The 15,177-nt window shown below is 37.4% G+C and overlaps 1 protein-coding gene across 1 annotated transcript in view; it reads left to right on the top strand.

Annotated features, from left to right (window-relative positions):
* The window catches only part of NSUN6 (NOP2/Sun domain family, member 6), a 111,692-nt gene extending 97,322 nt beyond the window's left edge, over positions 1-14,370 (top strand). Inside the window, exons 9-11 of the mRNA XM_006869888.1 lie at positions 7,660-7,808; positions 11,078-11,203; positions 14,158-14,370. Coding sequence (XP_006869950.1) covers positions 7,660-7,808; positions 11,078-11,203; positions 14,158-14,370 — 488 coding nt within the window. The remainder of the gene's footprint in view (positions 1-7,659; positions 7,809-11,077; positions 11,204-14,157) is intronic.
* Positions 14,371-15,177: the final 807 nt, after the last annotated feature.

The raw sequence follows: 15,177 nt of genomic DNA, 5'->3' as shown, positions 1-15,177 counted from the left end.
ATAGATTTCTTGCTTCTGCCACAAATTCCCCCAGCTGTGAGCCTTCCAAACTTCTAAGTATTCCTTTATATGTGGTTCAGAGTTCTGGGACCAGCCCCTGAGCCTGCTTGGTCAGGTATTCTGTGTTGTTGGCGGAGCTCTCTGCTATACATCCACCCGATCCGCCATCTTGTTTGTTCTCTACATTGTTTTTTTAATGTTGATGTTTTTTAATGTTTAATGCATACCTGATATGAATCCCACTTTGTCATGTTGTATTATTTTTTTTTTTTTATGTTCTGCTGGATTCTGTTGGCTAGGATTTTGTTGAGAATTTTTGCATCTGTGTTTATGAGGGATATTGGTTTGTAATTTTCTTTCTTTGTGACATCCTTCCCGGGTTTGGTATGAGGATTATGCTTGCTTCATAGAATGTATTAGGAAGTTTTCCATCATCCTCTATATTCTGGAATAATTTGAGTAGAATTAATGACAACTCTTCCCTGAATGTTTAGTAGAACTCACCAGTGAAGCCATCTGGACCTGGACTTGTTTTGGTTGGGAGTTTTTTGATAACCTGATAGATTTCTTCTATTGTTATGGGTTTGTTCAAGGCTTCTCCTTCACTCTGTGTGACTTTAGGTAGGTCGTGTTTATCTAAAAATTTATTCATCTCTTCTAAGTTTTCAAATTTGTTGGGGTACAGCTCTTCATAGTATTCTGTTATTATCCGTTTGATTTCCTTTGGTTTTTTGTGACATCACCCATGTGGTTTCTAATGTATGTTATTTGTGTCTTCTCCTTCTTTTCTTTGGTTAGTTTTGCCAATGGTTTGTCAATTTTATTAATCCTTTCAAAGAACCACCTTCTTGTCCTGTTGATTCTTTCTATGGTTTTTCTGTTTTCTATCTCATTTATTTCTGTTCTGATCTTTATTATGTCTTTTTTCTTGGTGATTGTTCCATCTGTTGGTCTATTTCTCATTGCTGGAGATGTTGTGTTAATGTATTCACTTTGATTCTTTTTTCTTTCTGGTTGTGCGCATTTATCACAATAAATTGTACTCTCAGCACCACTTTTGTCGTCCCAAAGATTTTGGAGTGTTTTGTGTTCGTTCTCGTTTGTTTCTAGGAGCTTTCTGAATTTACGTTTAATATCTTGTATTATCCAGTCACTCTTCAGCAGGGTGTTATTCAGTCTTCATGTGTTAAGCTTTATTTCCTTGGTCTTCTTAATGTTGATTTCTAATTCTATGGCATTGTGATCTGAAAAGATGCTTTATAGTATTCTTATGTTTGTAAATTTAAGGAGGCTTGCTTTGAGACCTCACACATGGTCAATTCTGTAGAATGTTCCATGTGCATTGGAAATGAATGTATGTTGTGCTGTTGTTGGGTTAAATGCTCTGTACACGTCTCTGAGTTCAAGTTCATTGATTGTGCTGTTTAATTCCTCTGTAGCTTTGTCGAGGTTCTTTCTGGTTGTTCTATCCCTTTTTGTTAGTGGTGCATTAAAATCCCCCACTATAATTGTAGATTTATCTATTTCTTTCTTCAGTTTTAGTAGGGTTTGTGTTATATATCTTGGCGGTCTTTCATTTGGAGCTTAGATGTTAATTATGTCTATGTCATCTTGCTCAGTTGACCTTTTAATCATAAGATTGTATCCTTCCTTATCTCTTATGCTGGTTTTTGGCTTAAAGTTTATTTTAGCAGAGATTAGTATTGCTACTCCTGCTTGTTTTTTATTGCTGGTAGCTTGGTATATATTTATTCCGCCCTTTAACTTTTAATCTGTTTTTGTCTTTGTGTGTAAAGTGTGTATTTTGCAGGCAGCATATTGAAGGGTCTTGTTTTCTTATCCAGTCAGCCACTATCTGTCTCTTTACTGGTGCATTTAATCCATTGACGTTCAGTGTAATTATCTATAGGTATGGATTAACAGCTGTCATTATGTTAATTTTTTGTGGCGCTGTTTGTTCCTTTGTTCTGCATGCCTTCTTGTGTTGTGTTCATGTTTTTTTGTGCAATTTCTTGTCGATTTCATCTTTGTTTTAATGTTTCCATGTTCTGCTTGTGTCTTCATTTTCATGGTAAGTTTTGAAGTATTAATTTTCTTTGGGGTTACCCTGTAATCTGTTAAGTTTTCCCTATGTTTAAAATAATCTGTTGTATCCTGCCACCTACTCGACCTCCTCACCACCTGAATGTCTGTACCTGTATTTTTCCCTGCTTTAAAATTGTTAATATTTTGATCTTTGGTTGGCCTCACAGGGCCTCTAATTTCATTGCTGTAATTTTGTTCTGTTCTGAACTCTGCTGTCCATCAACCAAGTTCAGCTAGTGTTGCCATGTCTGTTAATCTCTGGTGGTTGTCTATTCTTTGTGGTTTTTATTCCAAAGAGCTCCCTTTAGGATGTTTTGAAGCACTGCATTGGCTTAAACAGAAACTCTTAGCTTTTGTTTATCCTGGAATGTTGTGATTTCACCATCATATTTGATTGACAGTTTTGCTGGATAGACGATTCTTGGTTGGCAGTTTTTTTCTTTAAGGGTTTATATATGTCTCCCCATTACCTTCTTGCCTGCAGTGTTTTTGCTGAGAAGTCAGAGCTTAATCTGATATCCTTGCCTTTGTAGGTGACACAAAGCTTTTCCCTGGCTGCTTTTAAGATTCTCTCCTTGTCTTTGATTTTGGAGAGCTTGATTATGATATGTCTCAGTGATTGCCTTTTGGGGTCTGTCCTTCCTAGGGTTCTTTCAGCTTCTTGAATGTTTATCTTCTCGTCCTTCAAGATTTAGGGAAATCTTCTTCCAGTAGCTCTTCAGTTATCTCTTCTGTGGACTTTTTGATTTTTTCTGTTCTGGAATGCCAATAATTTTTAAGTTATTCCTCTTCATGTTATCCAACTTGAATGTTATCCACCATGAATCTTAGACTCTCTTCAGATTTTTTAAATCCTTTTTTCTGCTTGGTTCCCTCTCTTAGCAGTATTGAGAGATTTGTCTTCCAGCTCACTGGTTCTGCCTTCCGTTTCTTCCCTTCTGCCCCTTTCAGTGTATTGTCCATTTCTGATATTTTACTATTAGTCATCTGGATTTCTTTTTGCAGGTTTTGGATTGTTTGCAGTTCTCGTTTGATTGCTCCTATAGCACTTTCCTGATGACTTCCTTATTTTTATCCACCCCTTTTAGGAACATTTGAATTTGTTTCCCTATTATTCTTCTAAATGCGTTCTCAGGAAGATCCAGAGCCTGCTCTTCTACTGGAATGTCTGTGTCTGCTTCCAGTTCATTTGTCTCAGTTACTTTTTTCTGGTTTTAGACATGTGTTGGTATTTTTAAGTGTGTTTTCTTGGACATTTTCAACAGTTATGTGAGTTTTTAATGCTTAAATGGATGTATGTTGCTTTTTGTTAAGCTTGCTGAGTATCTCCTGGTGGATATGATCTGGAGATAGGCTTCCTGTTTCCCATGTAATGACTAGCAGCTGGTTTTGGCTCTTGTCCAGATGGTGGGGTACTACAGGGTATGCTTGTAGCTTGGCTATATGGGCACAATTGCTGTCTTTTCTTGGGTAAGGTAGGAAGAGAAAGTTCCCAACCCTGGAAGAAGAGAGGCCAAAAGGACCAAAGACACAAACAGTATAAAAACAGAGACAGAAAGCACCAATCAGAAACAAAAGTAAAATTGTGATTGACACTGTTCACTGGCCTTTGCTGTGCAAAAAGGGTCCTGTCTAGGTAAACTATGGGGCGGATTCCCAGGGTCAAACATCATGAGCAGCAGCCTGCGGGTTTCCTTTCTGTGCCATTGGTAAACTGTGTGTAATGCTGGACCCTTTTCATGGTGTGTTCCCTTCCACCTGAAGGCATCTGGGCTGTGCAGTGAGGGTACAATCGGGGTGAAGAGGAGAGATAACATGAAAAATGAAAAGTGAAAGATGAAATATCAGTCACACCTCTCCCTTCCTGCTCCACGGTCTCAAAGAAAAGAATGTGTATTGTGCTGTTGTTGGGTTGAATGCTCTGTACATATCTATGAGATCAAGTTCACTGGTTGTGTTGTTTAGTTCCTCTGTGTCCTTTTCGAGTTTCTTTCTATGCTTTTTTGAAAGTGATGTATTAAAATTTCCCACTATTATTGTAGATTTGTCTATTTCTTCAAATCTGTTAGGTTACTTTATATATTTTGGAGCTCTTTCATTGGGAGCATAGATACTTATTACGGTTATGTCATCTTGTTCAATTGACCCTTTAATCATGAGATAATGTCCATCTTTATGTATTATGCTGGTTTTTGCCTTAAAGTGTATTTAATCAGAGAGTAGCATTGCTACTCCAGCTCATTTTTTGTCATTAGCTTCATATATTTTTTTCCATCCTTTAATTTTTAGTCTTTTTTTGTCTTTGTGTGTAAGGTGTGTCTCTTGCAGACAGCATATGAACTATCTTGTTTTCTTACCTAGTCTGCCACGCTCTTCTTTTAACTGGTGCATTTTAATCCGTTCTCATTCATTGTAATTATTGATGATGTTGTTAAGTACCATCGAGTTGATTCCGACTCATAGTGACCCTGCACAGGGTTTCCGAGGCTGTAAATCTTTACGGGAGCAGAATGCCTCATTTTTCTCTCACGAAACAGCTGGTAGTTTCAAACTGCCAACGTTGAAGTTAGCAGCCTGTTTCGATAGGTATGAATTAATTGCTGTTGTTATGTTTTGTTTTGTTTTTGTGTTCTTTCTAGTCAGTTTCTTCATAGTTTTAAAATCTCCATGTTTTTTTGGATTTTCACTTTCTTGGTAAATTATCAAGTATTAATTTTTTTGAGGTTACCTTATATTCTATTGACTTTTTCCTCCATTTAAAATAGTCTGTTTTATCCTGTAATCTACCTGACCTCCTCACCACCTGGATCTCTGTTCCTGTGTTTTTACCTTCTTTCACATTGTAATTGTTCTGATAATAGACTGACCCCCCAGATCCTCTAAATTCGTTCTTACAGTTTTGTTCTGTTTTGAGCTCAGTCATCTTCAATTGAATTTGTGGTGGTGTTGCCACATATGTCAATCTCTGGCTATTGTCTGTTCTTGTTGGTTCTCAGTTCAAATAACTGCCTTTAGGATGTTTTGAAGCGCTGGGTTGGCATTGGCAAAATCACTTAGCTTCTGGTTATCTGGGAATGGCTTTATTACACCATTGTATTTGATTGAAATCTTTGCTGGGTAGATGAAGCTTGGTTGGCAGTTTTTTCTTTCATGCCATCTTGCCTGCATTGTTTCAGCTGAGAGATCAGAGCTTAATCTGATTTTCTTTGCTTTTTTCTCTTTTAACGTGTTTTATTGTGAATTATGTGATTGTTTACACGGGAGAACATTAGCTTTACATTCATCCTATCATATATCGTTTCATTGCTATGGTTACAATCCCATCCATGCATCATCAACCAACCAAAGGATATACCCTGCAAGCCTGCCCCTCGGTTGTCAGCATGCAGCCCCTCTACCTCTCTGGGTCTAGAGTTCCTAGCTGCTCCATCTCTCCATGTCATCGTCTCTGCCTCCATCTCTTGCATCACTGTTTCTTTGGGTAGGGTCCTGCACTGTGCTCTTCTCCCTTGATGGTCCCAGGGACCTCTGTTCCTGGACTGCAAAGTCAGTCATTCCCCTCGTTTTGCTACAGAACGTCTACCTTTACATTTCTAACCCTCACAGTCCTGATAGCCATTATTTACTATTGTACCACAAGAGACCTATCCCCATCTCCTTTCATCAGCCCTTCCCAGACAGATTGGATACTACTCAGTGGAGATTTTACCTTCCTCCATGCTCTCTGGATCTACGCTCCCTCTTGAAAGCTTATAAGTAACACTTCCCTTTTCCCTAGCTGCTTTCAGGATTCTCTCCTTGTCTTTGATTTTGGAGCACTTGATCGTGATATGATTTGGTGGTTTTCTTTTGTGGTCTGCCCTTCCTGGGGTTTGTTCAGCTTCTTGAATGCTTATCTTTTCATTTTACATGATGTTTGGAAATTTTTCTTCCACCAGCTTTTCACCTGTCACTCTTGTGGTTTTCTGAGCTCCCTTCTATTCCAGGAATATGATAACTCTTAGATTATTTCTCTTCATCTTGTTCCACAGGAATTTTAGATTTTCTTCAGAGTTTTGTATTCTTTTTCTGCTTGCTTTTCTATCTTAGCAATATTGAGAGATTTGTCTTTCAAGCTTTCTGGTTCTGGCTTCCATCTCTTCAAGTCTACTCCTTTGGCCTTTCAGTGTATTGTACATTACTGATATATTATTGTTTGGACCTCTTTTTGCGGGTTTTGAATTGTTCCCAATGCTGTTTCTATCTTATCTGATTGTACCTGCAGCACTTTCCTGACTTCTTGTTTTTCTCAATCCTCTGTTGAGCATTTAGATGCACCTCAATATCACTCTAATAAATTCTTTCTCAGGTAGTTCCAAAGCCTGCCCTCATTCCAGTGTGAAGTCTAGGTCTACCTTCAGCTCATTTGTCTCAGTTACTCTACTTGTTTCTGGACATGTGCTGAGATGGTCAGCTGTTTCTTGGGCATCTTCAATATTAGGTGTGATTTCAATAAGTAGATGAGTGTATCTTGATGTATTATTATGCTTTCTCATTGCCTCCAGGTAGATGTGATCAGCAAATGGGCTTCCCCTCTTACTTCTCAGCTCAGAGTAACTGTAGCAAGTGTTGGTTGTCTGGTGTATAGCAGTTGGTGTATATCTGGTATATAGCAGCTGGTATTGGCTCTTACCTGGATGGTGGGATTTTATAGCTTGGCTATGTGACTGTGATTGCTGTCTCTTCTTTGGTAACATAGAGAAAGAAAGAGCCCACTCTAAAAAGAGGGAGAAAAACCCAAAAAATAAAACCATAGTAAAATAGTCTAGGTTTTTCTCATAATGGGAGATAGTTCACAACTGAGCAGATTTGTGCGTGTGCGCAGTAGAACCCTCAGGCAGTGGGAGGGATGTCTGCTTGCTCAGACACGCTCTCTTGCCACCAGAGTGGTGGGTCGCAGACAGAGAAAGGAAAATTGGCAGACAAAAAATTTTTCATCACCTTTATCTTTGAAGTTCGGTGAGGTCTCTGTGATGGGGTTTCAACACTATACAGACTTCCTTTCTGTCTCTGGGGCTGTCTGCAATAGGAATTACCAAGGGAAGCACTAACTCCAAGACAGATAATTTTGTTGTTGTTCAATGCTATGGAGTTTGTTCCGACTCATGGCTACTCTGTCTAGGATGTCTGAGGCTTTTAAATCTTTGTGGGAGTAGGTCTCATTTTTCACTATTAGTTGTTACATTTAGATTTATGATACCCTTGGACTGTGTAGGTTGCAGTCCAGTGCTTATAGTGCTGATTAATGATAGCTTCTGAAGTTGGGGGATACACTTTCTCATTTGATTAGGCCTTGATTTGCAATAGATCACCTCAAAATTCCAAATCATCTTACCTACATGTTGAACCTCTTATAAAAATCTGTATTAAGTCAGAACTAGCTTAACCAGCTACTTAATGAAGGGACAGACTGCTTTTCTTTGCATTTTATTCCAAAATATGATATAAAATTCTCCGTTACTGCTTTTATCTTTAGAGATTTCTGTTATTTACTAATAGGGCAGATAGAAAATGTATTTGTAATTCTCTTTATAGGGAAACCTCCATTCTTACCGGAATCTTTTGACCGAATTCTTCTTGATGCACCTTGCAGTGGGATGGGACAGAGACCAAATATGGCTTGTACTTGGACTTTGAAGGAAGTGACATCATATCAACCATTACAGAGAAAGCTCTTTTCTGTGGTATGTAATGATCCATTGCTGCTAAGGAAGTTGATCTTCATAAGTTCGTTATTTTAAAAGACTGAGAGGATCTAGCTTTAAATACAGGTAGCTTTCTTTAATGTTAACTGTGCCTTTAAAGTATAAAGGCACTAGGACACTTTCTGCACGGTGACATTTAATAGATTTAAAGGATACTGCTATATTTAAAGAAAAATCTTAACTACTTTCCAACAGTTAGTAGTTGATGTGAAGAATTGGCTAGACAATAAAATTACTTTTGTTTCTTTAGGGTTAATTACATTTCTTCTTGGGTTATCTCAGATAGCAAATTAGAAGGGAGAAGTCCAAGACAGGCAAATAAATATACATTGATAAAAATGGAAGGTCACATTGGCCAATTTAGGTTATTAAAAAACCTATTGAACTGTTCTCCAATCTGTATCAGAAAAAAACAGATAGAACACACGTGGATTTTTCTTAGTTTGGAAAAATGACTCAGTGGATTTCACAGAGTAGGGCCCACATTTGATTAAAGATGAATTTAATATTTCCTCTCAGTTCTCTAATTGTAAATAGATGGGCTTTAGCAATATTGGACATACTATATAACTGTTCTGGTGTAGTTCTGTAGGATAAACACCAGACTGCAAGGTTGATTTAAATGGTATAGATGGGATTGACTTGACAGCACTTAACAACAATATAATTGTTCCATCTCTAAAGTTGTCTTTGAATATGTATGTATATATATATATATATATATATATAAAAACTTCTTATTGTGAATGGAGTAAAGGTTTACAGAGCACATCATCACTTTTATATTCAATAAATCATGTTTGTTTCATCTCAATGATTGGCAGTTCCCTCCATGTTAACAACAGTTATCCCACTTTCTCTCTGTGATTCTTATTAACATTCCACCCTCCTTCCCAACTCTTCTGAATTTTGTCCTTAGGTAAATGTTTCCCCTTTGATCTTGAACAGTTAACCTTTCTGTAGTGGGTATACCTTACTAGTGTTGTTGTCGCTGTGCCCCCTTGCCCCTGCATACCTTCTCTACCACTAGAAATTGGGCCACAAAGGTGAGTTCTGTTCCAGACCTGAAAAGTGAACAATGGCCATAGTCTCAGGTCCCTCCAGTCTCTTTCTGACCAATAAGCCCAATTTTATTTTTATAATTGGATGTGTTGTTCCACATATTCTGCCACTCTATCTGGGACCTTCTAATGTGATCCCTTTCAAAACAGTTGGTAGTGGTAGCTGGGCATCATCCAGTTCTTCTGGTTTCAGAATCATGAAGACTGATGCTCACATGTTCCATTCGTCCATTAGGCTAATTAATCCCAAGTGTCTTCAGTTGCCTTCACTCTTCTTTCCTCCCCACATGAGAGACCAGTAGTTGTACCTTAGATGGCTGTTCATGAGCTCTGAAGTTTTCCATTGCTACTCACCAAAATAGGATATAGAAAATGAGTACATTCCTTTTTATATACAAAGATAGTACTAATAGATTACCATTTTCTTCTCATATGTAGTATGTCTTCAAAAAACATCTTTTGAGAGTTAAAGCAATGAGCTGCAAAAAAGTTATAATTTTAGCTGAAACACATTTTGATTTGTGGATCAAAGGAGGGTATTGTTTTTAGAGTCTTAGTTTTTCATTTTAGGCTGTAGCAAAAAGAAAAATTCCAAAGGCTAGTAGAAGTATGTGCACTGATGTCCGTGTAAAGGAAAAGTTGACAGTATATGAGAGAGCCTAGAGCAGAGATAGAAAGTGGTTGAGAACATCAACTTCTGTCTGAATCAGGTCTCTCTTGATTTGAGTGGCTTCTCCACATAAGTGACTGAGGTGTGAACCAAGAAGAAAAATGAGCTCATGTAAGGCTGTGAGTTTAATAGCAAGTAATTGACATTACTCAGTGGTGAGGTCATAGCTTTTGTTACTTACACAGTAATGGAGATGAAAAGAATCAGGGTAAGATTTTATCTTCAATTGGTCTTTCTTTGGCCCTTATCCTAGGGTGAGATGACAGACCTTCCCCCTTATGCACACATTGCTCCTTGATGTGTCCGTAGGTTAAAGACAAAAGGTCTCATATACCTTAGACCAGAGGGGCTTATGTGCTGGGCTACATAAGAATGGGAGGTGTCATTTGACACAGTCCAGGCACAGGGCTAAGTGACAGTGTTGTGGTCATTATCCTCAGCTTTGGATAAAAAGGAAAAGAATAACATTTTCTCTTTTAGGACTATAAGATTAAATCTTGCAGCATGCAATTATATAGTCAATCATATACTTCACCATTAAGGCATTTGGGGTGGGGGTGCTTCCCCTAGATTGCAGAGTCTAGTAGAGTTTCAATGTAATGGTCATATTGGTAGTGGGGCAAAATGCTTTCTGCTGCCTCTACAGTGACTTTAAGGCTATTGACAAAGTGGGGATAATAACTCTACCTCATAGAGCTATCTCATTGGGAATAACCTCATTGGTGTTATAAGGATTTATTAAGAAAGTCCATGTAAAATGTTTAACCCAGTAGTAACAAAGTTTAAAATTTGTTCGGCATACTATGGCTAAGTAAAGATTTTCATTAAATTCTTCATGAAAATAAAATTTGGGAATTTGAAAAGTTAAACTTATTCACGTTCATGTTAGTATAACACCTTATTTCTGACTCATTTGTTAATTTGACAAATACTCACGTAAGACATGTTCTACAGGCTTCGCATATAGTAGTGAAGAAAATATACAAGCAATCCCTGCCCTTCACTGGTGGAATTTTTGTTCTAACTGGGTAGTAAAATAAGCAAATGTGTAAGTTATTTAGTATGTTATAAGGTGATCATGCTGTGGACCTATGGAATAAGCTAAAGAAAGGAGAAACGAATGGAGATGAAATGCTGCATTAGAACAATGACAGCTTTGCTAAAGTGGTCAGGGAGGGTTACTGCTGAAAAGGGGACACTTAAAGATAAGAAGATGATGAAGGAGGAAAGAATGCAGGCAATAGACAGCTTTCCTAGCTAAGATCCTGTATAGGAGTGTGTCTTGTGTTTGCAGGAATAGCACAGAAGCTGTTATTTCTAAAGCAGAGTAAGCAAGGATAAAAGGGTTACAGTCAGAGGCCAGAAAGCAGCAGAGTCCTGGTTGAGGTTGTGCCTAAAATCACTATAAAGACAGTAGCCTACATCCCAAACATTTGAACTGTGTGACATATTATGCTATAAAATCCCTTCTAATGTTTATTACGTTTTGTGAAATGTCTCATTTTACTTTTCTTTAGGCAGTTCAACTGCTGAAGCCAGGGGGTGTGCTGGTTTATAGCACATGCACTATAACACTGGCAGAAAATGAGGAGCAAGTTTCCTGGGCCCTCAGAACATTTCCTTGCCTTCAGCTTCAGTCCCAGGTAAGAGGACATTCTTTTGCCCCATAACCATTTGGGCAATGTCTGGCAACACAGATGTTATAATACTGTTCAGAAATCGTAATCAGAATGGGACGTAGTAAGTGCAACAGCTACCCGTATGCAACACCGATTCATTTCGTGTGTAACACTTGTGAGAATGGTGTAGGACTGGGCAGCGGTTTTTTCCTGTTGTGCATAGGCTCACTATGAGTTACATCTGATAATGATCTCACCTAACAACAAACAGCAGCAGTGTATCTCATGTCTCGTATAAAAAGGGAGTGTAGTGCCAGGTATATATCGTATATTACATTTATAACCTCTATTTTTGTCTTGGTGGTCATAATTGAAGCTTATGCTACTGGCTTATGTATGTCCTTTCTGTCTAAGAAGTTTTATTATTTAACAGTGTACACACTTCAACTCATAGGGAGCAGTGTCCAATCTTACGTATAAGGTGTCTCTTGAGTGTTGTGGTGTTCCTTCTGTTTAGTTTTCTTTCAAAAATATTACCATGAAGTGCATCATAGCTCCCAAATGCACCAAAATCAGTGTTAGTGACAGCAGCATCAAGAGACAGAAGGAGAAGTATCACTTTGGAAATGAAACAAAAGGTTATTAAACAAGAGGGTGGAAACTCAATGAATGCTATGGTTCAAAATTTAGGCATGTCACACTCATCAATCCCAATGATACTCAAAAACATAGGAAAAATTCTTCAAGCTGTTAAAGGATTGACTCCACTGTAAGCTCCAAGGGTAATGAAAATGCAGGAGGGTTGTATTTGAGGCCTGGAGAAATTGCTAATGATATGAACTGAGGACTACACACCATAGTGAGTCTTTCAGAATCCTCCTTAAAGCATGAAGCTTGTTCAAGATGATTATATAATGTATAAATGACATATATCCTTTTTCAAGAATGTATTGTGGATGTTAAGCAACACATGACTGTAGCTTGTTTTCTCTATATGATATTAAGTATGGTGATAGTGTTGCAAAAAGAAATTTTGCAAGCAAAATTCTTAAACAGATCTTAACAAGAATCTGTTCCTCTAATTAGAACCAGTTAGACTACTCATAGAGGATAGCACTTCTTGAGAAAGTTTCTCCTGTAATAATTCCATGCCCTTGTATTAAAATGCCACAAAATTTATTAGGCATATATTCCACTTGTTGCTCAGAACTTTGCTTCTGAAAGTTGTTTTTAGTCCCATATTTTCTGACGCAGAAAATGTTGATCATTTTTCTCTCATGTCACATCAAAAGCCAAACAAGGCTTTAATAACTCTACGATAGAAAAAGACCAGCCAAAAGGAAAACAATCATTCAGGATGATTGCTTTGTTATGGGTTGTTTATATAATGTATAATTCAAAATACTTATTTTACTTAGCAATGTCTAACTTTCCAGTATGGTTTTTATTAAAAGGTCTTTTAGGATTATATTTTTGGCCTATTATGTTGGAAAGTACGTTTAAATGTATAGATTTCTAATATGTATCAAATATTTAATGAATAAAAAGCAATCAGATGGTTTCTGGATCCAAAATTTTAAAAAATAATTGTAGCTAAAGGGAAGACTTCAGAATTTGCTTGGAATTTTGTGTGTATATATGTTAATGAAAGATTTAAAAAAAAAAAAAAAATCATGGAAAAATTCCGTTGTTTTGTTATGTGCTATGGAGTTGCTTCTGACTCATAGTGACCCTCCATAGAGTTTCTGAGGCTATGAATCTTTACGGGAGCAAAAAGCCTCATCCTTCTCCCACGGAGTTGTTGGTAACTTTGAATTTCTGATCTTGAGTTTAGCAGCCTGACTCATAACCACTAGGTTATCAGATATGAGTCCTGGTGTGGTGCTGTGGGCTAAGGCATCAGACTGCAAGGTCAGTGGTTCAAGCTCACCAGTTGCTCCTTGGAAACCCTATACAGGGTTGCTGTGGGTTGGAATCGACTTGACGGCACTTAACAACAACATATGTATACATAAACATACAAATGTATATAATTTATATAAGTATATCGGGCTGTGAACCGCAAGGTCAGCAGTTCGAAACTACCAGCTGTTCCGCTGGAGAAAGATGAGGCTTTCTGCTCCCGTAAAGATTTACAGCCTCGGAAACCCTGTACAGGGTCACTATGAGTCGGAATCGACTCCACAGCACATAACAACATATATATATACACACACACACATATTTATTAATTACACATATCCCCCACACTCCTGGTGAATTAGATAAAAATTAGGATCTTTTACAGTAGTGGTTTGCAAGCATTACTCAATTCCTTATGCTTCTGTATTCCCCTAAACAGATTGATGAATTAATTTGTATATTCCTTCCTAATATTTACTGTTCCTAGAGCATTTCCAAAAATGTCATCATTCAGTTGGTATGGGTCATAGAGGCATTTAGGTAGAACAGACGCTTAGGGAAAGTCTGTCAGAGTTTTGAGGGGAGTGTGAGAAAGCTGAATTTTACCTTTGCTGTAGTGAGGATAATGTTCCATTTACTCAGTGCCCACTAATACCAGGCATAATATTGCACCCAATTTAAGTCTCAGGACTGAATGAAGTATTCTATAGCTGAAAAACAGGATTAGGTAAAGTTACTTAAGGTCATACAGCAAAAATACAGCAGAGCTACAATTTGAATCTATGAATTTCTTAATATGAATGCGCAGGCCTTTCACAGTCAAACAATATTTGATAGCATTTATGACATAGTAGATACTCGTCCACTAGGTGGCCGTACTTGAAAAAAAAATACTACCTGGAAAAACAGCATGTGCAGTCCACAAAAATAAAAGGTATTTACTAATTTCTCTACTTTTGGAAGATGTGTTACTTGGACACATTAGATACAACCCAGTTTCTCTTTCTAAATTGTACACGGGCTCACTTACTAATTGCAAGGACATTCATCCATCCTTATTCATTTTCTCTAAACAGGAACCACAGATTGGAGGAGAAGGAATGATGGGAGCAAGTCTATCATTTGAACAATTGAAACAGCTGCAGCGATTTGATCCATCTGTTGTGCCATTACAGGATACTGATAGTAATTCTCTCAGAGCCACCAGCACAGAAGATATGATTTGGCTGGCAAATAAGGATTGTATAGGTTTTTTTATTGCAAAATTTGTGAAATGCAAAAGCTCATAATAAAAGAACCCTCAAAAATTAAATTCCAAATGCTTTGTTTTTCTTCTCTTTACCAGAGTGTTGCCAGCCCAACTGACTGATGGCACAGTTGCTAAGGAAACAGGAAAGACTGCCAGCAGTTTCAACAGGGATCAAGAGACATAGAGAAAGTAGTGAAGACAGAGGTGTAAGGTTATAGTTTTATCTTTAATTTTGCTTTATGAATTTAGGGGAGGAAAAGGAGATGATTGTAGATGTTTAGAACACATTTCAGTGAATCTAATAAAAATAGTTAAATTGTCAGTATATAACTTCATTATTTCCTTAAGAATTTAAGACATGGGAAGTGTAATTCTTACCATTTGCCAGTAACTAGACAAAGTATTTTACCTGAATATTTTTCTGCTTGTTTGGGAAATCAAACCTCTTTCAAATGAATTTTTTTAAATTGTGAATTGAGTGACTGTTTGCAGTGTAGATCATATGGGTTTATATTCACTTTCAACAAATCATAAACTTTGCTTCGTACCATAAGTTAACACTATTTACCTCTGTTTACTTTAACTCTTGCATGTGTCTCTTGCTACCTTTATCTTTCCTTGGCCAACCTCTCACTCTTGTATATTGCCTACCCATCACCCATGTTAATGTGTCTACACTCTAGCCCTTGAAAATTTTCCTCTCCAACCCCATGTAACCATCATAGAATGTATCTTTTATTCAAGAAAATTGTTTTACTTTTTGCACAGTTGTCTCATACAATGTTTATGTAGTATTAATTTCACTCAGCATCATGTCCTCCAGGTTCATCCATGATGTGAGATGTTT

This window comes from Chrysochloris asiatica, unplaced genomic scaffold (assembly GCF_000296735.1).
Source record: "Chrysochloris asiatica unplaced genomic scaffold, ChrAsi1.0 scaffold00137, whole genome shotgun sequence".
Taxonomy (NCBI): Eukaryota; Metazoa; Chordata; class Mammalia; order Afrosoricida; family Chrysochloridae; genus Chrysochloris; species Chrysochloris asiatica.
This window is presented reverse-complemented; position numbering and strand designations above follow the sequence as displayed.